The sequence below is a fragment of the Camellia sinensis genome, chromosome 1, assembly GCF_055761805.1.
Source record: "Camellia sinensis isolate YWXY chromosome 1, ASM5576180v1, whole genome shotgun sequence".
Lineage (NCBI taxonomy): Eukaryota > Viridiplantae > Streptophyta > Magnoliopsida > Ericales > Theaceae > Camellia > Camellia sinensis.
The window spans coordinates 33481014-33491701 of record NC_138961.1 but is presented as its reverse complement, the minus strand read 5'-3'; the positions used below and the strand labels follow the sequence as shown (position 1 = coordinate 33491701).

Here is a 10688-nt window from a genome sequence, read left to right as displayed (position 1 = left end):
TCTAATTTGATTACATAGTTATCGATATTTGATCAACGTGATTTTTTACATTTATATATTATTCGACGATTTCTACGTATTGAACGGTTCATATTATCGAAACGGAACTCGTGACAGACTTCCACGGGTCTAAGAGTATCCTCCAGTCCAATGAAGGACTAGAGAGAAGCCATTCTCTAAATATTAATTTTTGATTAACTACATACTTAGGACTAGTTTGGCATAGACTATATAATCCATCTTTTTATCTTTTTTCCATCACATCACCTCTCTACTTTTCTGCACATTTTTTCGTAAAAAGATAAAAAGTGCACTTTTTTAGGACACCCCAAACCAACCCTTAATGATATATAATCAATCTTTTTTATTATATCATTATAGATAAATTTATAAATTTAAAATGTGAATTTCTAGTCCTGCTCATAAAATAATAATAAAGTGAAGCACAATTTAAAAAAATCCAAGGCTTTGTTTGGGGGTAGAAGTGTAACTTCACTTGCATTGACAAATCCATCCCTCCTACGGCCTAGATTACTATTTTTTGAATCGGGCACTTTATTTCGAGAAATTTGAATATTTTCAGAGAGAGACAGAGAGAGACGTTGGATTCGACAATTGGCAACCTTGAAATCAAATTTATAGAGAGAGAGAGAGAGAGTCAAGTGAGGCCACCCTTCTTTCTCAGAAGATCATGTGTTAGAGCAACGTCTAGTAATCATGGCACCTTACAAACCCTTCAAATTTCTCACTCTCTCTCCACACCAGACATGTTTTTTTGCACTTAGAATCCTCAATGTAGCTGATTCTACTCAAGTTTAAACAAAATTTCTCGCAGACCTCCATTTATTTTCTCGGAAAGTAGCCAAGTATGGAGGATTTAGCTGAGAAGACTAGTGAAGGAAAAGATGGGTTTGAATCTAACGGCGGTGCAACTGAATCTCTCACCGATTCCACCACATGTTCGAGGAGATCTAGCTCTGATGCTTCGACGGACGAAGCGAAAGGTAAGGAGTGTTCTTCGCCGGCTCCATTGGGTTGGCCAATTCGCAAAGCCCATGTGTCAAATTGCTCGATTTCTGATGCATCTGAGGTTGAACCTAAATCCCATTTGGATGATTCGAAGGTGAAGAAATTGGGTTCGAAAATTTCAGGTTAGTGATGGGTGTTTCTGCTTCTAAAACTCTGTTTGGTTGCCGAGAAAATAATGATATGTACAGGTTTAACGCTTCCTGTCGTTTTGTTATCTGGAAAGAAAAATTCAAATTCTACAAAGTAAAATGGGCTTAGCTTTACTAAATCAGAAAACAGACATATACATCTATATACATTTATGCATATCGGGGAAAAAAAATTCAAGTTGTTGAATTGGGCAGTTTCTTGTTTTGTTAATTTGTCTTTTTGTTTTTGAATTTGAATTGCATAGAAGTTGACATGATGAAGGAGAGGTTTGCAAAGTTGTTGCTTGGTGAAGACATGTCAGGGAGTGGTAAAGGGGTTTGCACCGCATTAGTGATTTCAAATGCCATAACCAACCTCTGTGGTACTCTCTCTCTCTCTCTCTCTCTCTCTCTATATTATGAGTTCTAGTGGAATTGCTTTGTACTGACAATGAGATTGGTTTTCCTCTGTAACTTCTTTATATTTTGGTTCTCCGCTCAAGTTTAATCATTATATTAAACCCTAATTGTAGCTACTGTATTTGGGCAACTCTGGAGGTTGGAACCATTGCCTTCTGAAAAGAAATTGATGTGGCGAAGAGAGATGGAATGGCTTCTTTGTGTTACCGATCACATCGTTGAGTTAATACCTTCTTGGCAAACATTTCCTGATGGAAGTAAGCTTGAGGTAACTGCAATTTAGCAATCTTAGTTTTACATTCAATTAGTAGTAAACATTATAAACTAAGATGTGTTTTTTTTTTTTTTTTTGGGTACAATTTGTCTTAATTTCTTAGAATAGCGTGGGGTAAAGGCATCTAATTTATTTTAGATCAATTTTCAGTTGAAAAGTTCTATTGTGAAATTTACATCCAAATTTAGCCTTTTCCCCTTTATTAGAAAATTGTGCTAATGCTGGAAGGTTATATTTATTGAAAGATCTTGCTAAAATCTTACATTTAGTTGTGAACTCTAGGATGATCAGTGAAGCAAAAATGTGCAAAACCCAATGAGGAAATAAAGAAAATTAAGTCAGTTCTTTGGTGATTATATCACAATTTCTTGTTTCATGACTGGTTTTGCATTTGTTACTCAGGTTATGACTTGCAGACCACGGGCGGATCTTCTCATCAACCTCCCAGCTCTCCGTAAACTAGACAACATGCTCATTGTAAGATTTGACCTCACTTTTCTCTTCGTCCACTACTCTATTTCATAAAGCAATTTGAAGTTAAAAGCCAATGTTTTCCTATCACAGGAGATACTAGATAGTTTTATCAATACCGAGTTTTGGTACGTTGATCAAGGGATTATAGCCCCAGAAGCCGATGGTTCGGCCTCTTTTCGTAAGCCCGTTCAACGGCAAGAGGAGAAATGGTGGCTACCAGTGCCTCGCATCCCTCCTGGAGGTCTCCACGAAGATACGAGGAAGCAGTTGCATCACAAGCGTGAATGCGCAAATCAAATACTAAAAGCTGCCATGGCTATCAACAGCATTGCTTTAGCTGAAATGGAAGTTCCTGAATCTTACTTGGAAGCTCTTCCAAAGGTTTGAATCCAATCTAGCACCAAAATTATTCATTGAAAGCTAGATTTTGTCAAAATTAGCCAAAGTTGTACCAGAGTGTTATCCTTTATCCACGATGCCAAAGCGTGTTATTTATTTATTTATTTCCATATGCTAGGGAGATCTTACGTTGACCTTTTCTTTCCTCTGTTCATTTTAGAATGGGCGAGCTAGTTTGGGTGATGTTATTTACCGGTACATCACATCAGATCAATTCTCGTCGGAGTGCTTGCTTGATTGCCTTGACCTGTCCTCTGAACATGTTGCTCTGGAGATTGCAAACCGTGTGGAGGCATCAATTTATGTGTGGCGTAGACGAATTCACTCAAAACCCGTGACTAATGCAAACCGCTCTGCGGCAAAATCATCTTGGGAGATGGTCAAGGATCTAATGATCGATGGAGACAAGCTGGTATTGCTTGCAGAAAGAGCTGAAAGCCTCCTGATTTGCTTGAAACAACGGTTCCCTGGTCTAACCCAGACTACCTTGGATACGAGCAAGATACAATACAACAAGGTTCGCACTGCCATCTGATGAAAATTCTAGTTCTTCTGGTGTCCTGCTTATTGCCTAGTATTTATTTTTGTCTTTTTTATATATAATTTTTTTTTGGAAATTTGTGCTAGAAATGTTTGGTGAAACTTCTCAATAATCAGCTTGTTTTTTCAGCTTAGTTAAGGTATTGATTTGCTTCAACAATCTTATTTACTTTTCCAACTTTCAGGATATTGGAAAATCCGTCCTAGAGAGCTACTCAAGGGTTTTGGAAAGCCTGGCATTTAATATTGTGGCACGTATTGATGATCTACTATATGTCGATGACCTGACTAGACATTCTGATAAGCTGGGGTCTGTTCCTACTGTTAGCGTGATTGCTCAAAAGAGAGTTTCAGTCTCACATTCAGTGCCCGGCTCAGGCACTCCATACAGAACAGCTTTTACAACACCAAAGTTTTCACCTGCACCGTTGATTAGCCCTGCAAGGGGAGAGATAACTCCATTTCTTAGTGGCAACAACAACAACAACAAGCCTCCACGTCGTGGCTTTGGGGTGAAAAGAGCCTTAACAAATTATCTTGGAAGCGATGCGAAAGTGAAAAATTGTGGGAATCCAACAGAAGGGTTAGGTTTAGTTCCAAACAAACATGCTCAAGTGCCTGCATCTCAGAGCACGGACGGTTCAGAGTGTCATAAAAAGCCTCCAGCTCCCCAAAATGGGGACAGGTTCCGACAGATTGATCGTTGAGGAGAGAAGGAAAGAGAAACATGTATTCGAAAAACAAAAATGCAAAAGCATCATAAAAAACCTTCTTGGTTTTTACTGATTGTGATCATATGTTATGTAGGAATTGAGCATTTTTTCGTTTGATTTTCTGATATCTTGCTAGTTGTGTGCTGTTGTTTTATTTTGACAGTAGAACTGTATTTCCATATGTATGTATTCTATGGAGCTACAACTAAATAGAAATAGACACTTGATTGTTCAATTTTCTTCTGTATAGTTGAACTGTGGCAATCAATAAGGTTAGATATTATTTTAGTCCCAATGTCAGAGAGCTTGCATCCATGAGGGCTAGCTTGAAAGGGTAAGTCAATCAGAGCTCTTAAATTTGAATTCCTACTTCTCTATATATAAGGTTAGTGTATGGTCATATTTGGAGTTTTATCCTGGGTCTCACCAAAAGTGGGATCAAGGGTTCCTCGTTATCTATACTATTATTAATATTATTATTATTATTATATAAACACAACTCTGTTAGTGTGAACTATTTACACTTATTTCCAAATTATCCCAGTATAACTATCTCATATTTTGATTTTGAGTTTCAAATTTCAATAGCCATTTCAATTTATTTATTTATTTAATGGATAAATTACAAAAATCTCCTGAGATTTACTTAAATTACAAATTATCCGCTGTAGTTCTAGAAATTACATTATGCCTCCTAAGGTTTTTAATTTCATATCAAATAAATTATCTTATTAATAAAATCATCAAGTTAATTAATAATTTTTAATAATGTTAAATTTTATTTTAATTAATAATTCAAATAATTTTATTATTGTAGAGGTAAACAGTTAGAAATTTTACTTTTTTAATTAATTCTGTTAAATAAAAAATTCTGATAATGAGATATTTGTAATTTTTCAAACTACACGAAGGCAATTCGTATTTTAAATAAATCTCAAAAGGTGTATTTATAATTTACCCTTATTTTATTTTACATTCAATTGGTTGATTTTCATAACACACCTATATCTATAGTAACACATTCACAACTCTGCTTGCATCTCTGATGTCTATTGGTTATGAGCAGAGCACCCTTGCATTTCTTGATTCCTGGTGTCTTAATGATGGAAACATGCAATTTTGCTCTATGTTGGGCTGCAACTAGAGAGATTGTTTAGACAATCCAAAAAAATATTTTGGGTGTCCTTTTCTTTCCTTTCTCAATACTCTAGCTAAAAAAAGAAGATCATTTTGCAGTTTTTTCACTATCACCGACAAGGACCAACCAAAAAAGAAAGAAAAAGAAAGAACTTCATCAAAAAAGGGGCATTCCGAGAATTGAACTCGGGACCTCTTGCACCCTAAGCAAGAATCATGCCACTAGACCAAATGCCCTTCTATATTAAGTGCTTCATCTATTTTATATATCATATAATCAATTAGGTTTGAATAAACAATGTTGTGCATCTATTACAGATTTGCTGGTTCAAATAATGATGACAATTCTAGAATGCAGTAAATAGCATCGAGTTTTTTTAAGCAAACTTCTTCAATGCCAAGAAGATTTCTAAAATCATAAAATCATGAATTCAACCTCAATCTCCAAGATGTAAGTCATGATTATTTTAAATTTTTGGGCTATTTGATGAATATGGAAAATTATTTTCCAATTTTGAGTGTTTTGATGAATAAGAAAAATCAATAAACAGTTATTGGATGTGACAATTATATATAGGCGCCGTTTGGGAAACACAGGTTAAGGCTATTATAGCCTCATTTAGGATATAAGCCAAAAAGTGTGAACAGTAGGCGGAGGTGCAAAATTCAAAATTCAAAATTCAAAATTCAAAAAAAAAAAAAAAAAAAAGACTGCAGCTCGGGATAGTGTAGGCACAGCCTACACTGTCAGTTGACAGATTGTAAAATCAATTGGAAAATTACAATTTCACCCCTTTATATCAATTTAAAAAAATTATAATCTTATGGACAAATTTGTCATTTTAACTTTAAACATCATTTCAACACATTTTTCAATACAACAACTCAAATAAAAATTCATCTCATCTTCCCAAACACAAAACTAAAATAACCTACTAAAATAATCAAAAAACTAAAAAACTTCTAAAATAGCCACTTCCCAAACAAGGCCATATTTTGAACACAGAAAAGTCAATTACAAGTTAATACTCAAAGCTCTTTCCAGAGCCTACGGGGGGTTACAAACTCAATAATTGGGTAAACTACCCTTGAGAAATTCTCCAGCCACCCAGTGTGCAGCCCCATTAGCTTCTCCTGAACCACACATCCCTTGTCCACTCACACCCACAAAGAATATTGTTAATAGTATGTAGATATTATAATAGTAGATAATATATGTAGATATTATATTTAATAGATTATATTAAATATAGATAGTTGTTGCATAGTTGTTGCTAGCCTAGCACAGAGATGCTTTCTTTTCCTTTTGCTATCTTTCGGTGGCTTCATCATTTTGTCTTGTAAAACATCTCTATATAATGGAGGTTCCATTTGGTTGCAATACAGATCAAAAACACAGAGCTAATTTGCTCTCTCAATCTTTCTCAATTTCTTATAAATATGCTCAATAGTCTCATGTTCTCTTAGGCAAATTGGGCAAGTGGCATTAGAGGAGCATTTACGCCTAAAGAGATTGTACTTGGACGCCAAGGAGCTGTTGTATGCCCTTCAACAGAAATGCCTTATTTTAGGAGGAACTGGCAATGCCTATATGAACTTCCATACAAAATCAGCGATTTGAAAAGAAGTGGAAGGCCTCTCCCTCACCCCATGCTGTTGATTTTCAACTTCTACTCCATATCCCGATTTAATAGAGTAAGTTCCCTTAGCATCAAAATGCCGGATCAATTCATCCTCCTTGTTTTCCACCGAAGTCGACATTGTGCAAATTCCAGCCACTTCCACCTTAGACACCAACTGTTGCAGAAAATTTACATCCTGGGCTTTAGATATTGGATTAAGGGCATCACTGACTTTCACAAGAGAACACCCATGAGGCTTTGCGGATTTAACCCGAAAATCCTTCATATTGGCCACCCACCTATCATCCCAGAAATTTACTGAAGCTCCTTTGTGGATTTGCCAACGAGTACCTCAATTTAGAATCTCTCGCCCGCCCATTAGGTTGGACCAAGCCCAAGAGGCTCGTGCTCCTTTCCTAGCATTCAAGAAATTAGTGTTAGGTTCATGAATCTAGCACAATTTGAATTGGGGTTCTTGATCAATCTCCATCCCTGGTGAACTAGTAAGGCCTTGTTAAAGGCTCTAAAGTCACAAAAACCCATCCCAAATTTAAGCTTGGGCATGATCATATGTTCCCATGAAATCCAATGAACACTCTTACTATCTGGGTCCCCCTTCTACCAGAAATTACTCAACAGAGAATTTAAAGAAGCACCTAAATGTTTTGGCAAGAGGAAGCATGCCATGACATAAGAAGGCATGGCCTGGGTCACAGATTTTAGAAGCACCTCACAACCCGCATGGGATAGAAACTTCAGCTTCCAACTGTGACGCCCCCAATTTGATAACGTATGATAACGCAGAAGAACTCATCAATAATCCTCAATCCTCATTAATCATGAATCCTTTGCAATTAAAGAATCATATAATTTCCAATCAAGCTTCTCATACATGTATATTCATGACATTGATTCAAGAGATGTATATTCATGTATATTCATGACATGAATGCACATGTTATGCCATGCTCGAAGTAATTTTCTTCTTTTGAAAATCTTATGCACAATGCTCGTTTGAAAATATAATTAATCCAATGATTTCCATATATCAACAAGGGGTAATAAATACGACTTAGGCAAATCTCCACGGCTAGTGTCTGCAAGTAAGCGTATCAAGCACTACCAAATCTTACCTTACTGGCTTCTAACCAGAGGGCTTAGGTACCCACATATGCTTGTTTTTAATCTTACACTAAGGACACTTAGGGCAACTTAATTCTCAAACTACACCCCTTAACAAGATTTCCCACCGTATTTATCCCCAAACAGTTCAATAACAATATTTATTCTACAAAACCATTTTTCATTTAAAAGTGATCTCAATAATGCCAGTTCAAAAGAAATCAATGAACATGAAATGAAATGCCAATGTAACATATATCTATATTAATGCTTTGGACTTTCTCAAAATTTCTCAATACCTTCTTATTTCATCCACACAATATTCCATTGTGATCAAGTTCCACATATCTACTCAATATACTTGTATACAATATATATTCCAAGAGATAGATGAAAACAATCATCAAACACATTTCTTGTCCCTTGAAATCAAATAATTCTCAACATAAAAATCATCATTCCCAATTTTCTTCTTTCCAAGATAAGTATAACAACATGTCATTCACTATTTTCTCAATATCAATTTCTCTCTTACAAGGGATTTCAACAATAGGGGTAAACGTAACAACTTTCTCATCATTTCTCAAAAACAAATTTCAACAATTCTTGATTTCACGAAATCCCAACTTTTCTCCCAATTTCCAAAATCTAGGTTTTCACAAGGAAAATTAGAGTTTCTCTTTTTGAAAGATTTTATGCAATTAAAAGCACCAACTATCACACAACTCATATTTTTCATTGATACTACTATTTCTTAAACTTCCTTAAGCTTATGATTTTTACAAAATTAGGGTTTCCTCATTTAAAAAAAAGAAGAAGGAAGTTTCAACTCATGAAACTCCCAAACATTCTTATAGTACATAAATCAAAGATTTAAAGAAAGATTTGAGAAAAACCCTTCGTTGAGCAAAACACAATCTCATAAAAAATTAACCCTAGTTCAACACACTCCAAACAATATCAAAATAACCATAGACTTGCAATATATATATATATATATATATCTATAACTCAAAGAAAATCCCTACCTCAAGTTTGGGAGATTGAGGAGGAAGAAACTCTAGAAGTCAAAGTTGACGAAAACATGATCCAGTCGGTTACAAATGGAGCCCTCGCCGCCTTCTTCAATTTGGTATAAAAGGCCTCCTCAAAGTCTTGAAGATTTGAGCTAAATCTTAGAGAGAAGTTGGATTTGGGTGTGTTTTTTAGAGAGAAATGTGAGAAAAGATAAAAATCTATATATATATATAGAGAGAGAGAGAAAGAGAGAGAGAAAAGAAAATCTATGCAAAAACACTTTTGGCATTAGTTTTGAGGAAAAGAGCATGAATTTCGAGATAGACACGTCGAAATCCGCCCGAGCGGTTTCAATTCCGCACGAGCAAAATTTTCTGCCTCATGAGCGGATTGCTCCAGAGAGCTGCTGGAATAATCCCGACCTCTATTAACGTTAATTCATGATTAAATAAGCCTAATCAGTAACTAAGGTGAAATTCTGAATTAATTGCATGTGTGTGTCGTATTATTGTATTTATATCTGTTTATCGTAGAAATATCTGTTTGTATTTCTGTTTCGTTCTACAAATTGAGGGCCTTATCGGTATCTGATTACGAAATTGACTTGATTTATGTACTATTTAGAATTTTTAGAACATTATGGTAGGTTTAATTAAAATTTGATTCGGAACGATTAAATTAGAATAATTAATGTCCAATTGAGTAACTTAATCAAAATTTAACTAAGCCACAAACTAAGCTTATATAAGGCCCATATGAACTCGTTAGCTTACTTTACACTCTCTTATCACCCTACCTTGAACAAAAAACATAGAAGAGAGAGAAATAGAAGAAAAATTGAGTTCAAAGCTAGGAAAATGGAGAATTGCTAGGAATTGTTAGAGACTTACAAAGAAATTGGGAGTTGAAGTTTCTACACTTGTTCAATTAAGACTCTAGGTAAGAATTTTGTCTTTAAACTTTGTAATCATGACTTTACTACAAGAATTCTTGAGAATTAAGCTAAGTTATGCAAGAGATGAGCTAATGAATTAGAAAAGAGGATCATTCCATGCATGCATGCATATATCATGGTGTTTTGAGTTTGAATTTCACTCAAGTCATACTTGCATGTGTCCATCTTGGCCTTGTTTTGAGAATTCATCACATATCTTACCATATGACCTCAATTAATCATGTTTTGGAAGCTTTGAAGTCAAGATAAAGCATGCATGTTATGTTTTCAAAGAATGGAGTGTTGTTTTGCACAATTGGCAAGCTTTTGGGCCTTGATTTTATGAAATGATTTTGAATTCACCATGTTTTATCCATTTACAAGTGTTTCCTCAAGTTTTTGGCCCAAAAGACCATGATTTGCAGCTTTGAAATTGAATTTTACACTTGGCAGAGCAATTTGAAAATTCTAGATTTTGCCTCTCTGCTCGAGTGACAGATCCTGCGCTCGAGTGACCACTCCGTGATTTGCACCTCTGCTCGAGCGATCTATAGTTGGCTCAAGCGTAAAATGCATGCTCCCAGAAGTTTATATGTTTTATAGACCGCTCGAGCCACAATAGTTGCACTCGAGCGAAGACCTTAGTCATACGCTCGAGCGACCGTTGAGCGGTCGTCGAGCGAAAATTTCACACAACCAGTACTTTTGCAGAGTTTATAGACCGCTCGAGCGAGGGAAGTTGTGCTTGAGCGACCACTCACATGTTTGGACGTCCGCTCGAGCGGGACCCTTATTTTCAGTAAATCTGACTATGCGTTCTGAATCACATTTTGGCATTCTCATTACATCCTACGTATTCCTAAGCCCTATTTAAAACAG

The 10688-nt window shown here is 35.6% G+C and overlaps 1 protein-coding gene and 1 non-coding gene across 3 annotated transcripts; one reads left to right on the top strand and one right to left on the bottom strand.

Annotated features, from left to right (window-relative positions):
• The first annotated feature begins 557 nt into the window (after window positions 1-557).
• On the top strand, window positions 558-4212 carry LOC114305562 (rop guanine nucleotide exchange factor 7). Of its 2 annotated transcripts, none has more exons than XM_028250672.2 (7): window positions 558-1151; window positions 1424-1540; window positions 1691-1845; window positions 2254-2328; window positions 2416-2706; window positions 2885-3241; window positions 3450-4212. In XM_028250672.2, exons 1-7 carry the CDS (start codon window positions 869-871, stop codon window positions 3969-3971), a joined length of 1800 nt encoding a protein of 599 aa, XP_028106473.2. In that variant the 5' UTR covers window positions 558-868; the 3' UTR covers window positions 3972-4212. The 2 variants fall into 2 exon arrangements, with proteins under 2 accessions (XP_028106473.2, XP_082731993.1); XM_082875867.1 differs by having other exon boundaries at window positions 604-1151; window positions 1427-1540.
• Window positions 4213-5279: 1067 nt separating this feature from the next.
• Window positions 5280-5351, bottom strand: TRNAP-AGG (transfer RNA proline (anticodon AGG)). Its single transcript has one exon. It is a non-coding gene; the product is annotated as a tRNA-Pro (tRNA).
• Window positions 5352-10688: the final 5337 nt, after the last annotated feature.

Coding starts and splice junctions, on each gene's coding strand:
- LOC114305562 (XM_028250672.2), top strand. CDS start 869: ATGGAGGATTTAGCTGAGAAGACTAGTGAAGGAAAAGATGGGTTTGAA. Junction 1,846..2,253: donor CTGATGGAAGTAAGCTTGAG/GTAACTGCAATT, acceptor TTTGTTACTCAG/GTTATGACTTGCAGACCACG. Junction 2,329..2,415: donor AACTAGACAACATGCTCATT/GTAAGATTTGAC, acceptor TTCCTATCACAG/GAGATACTAGATAGTTTTAT.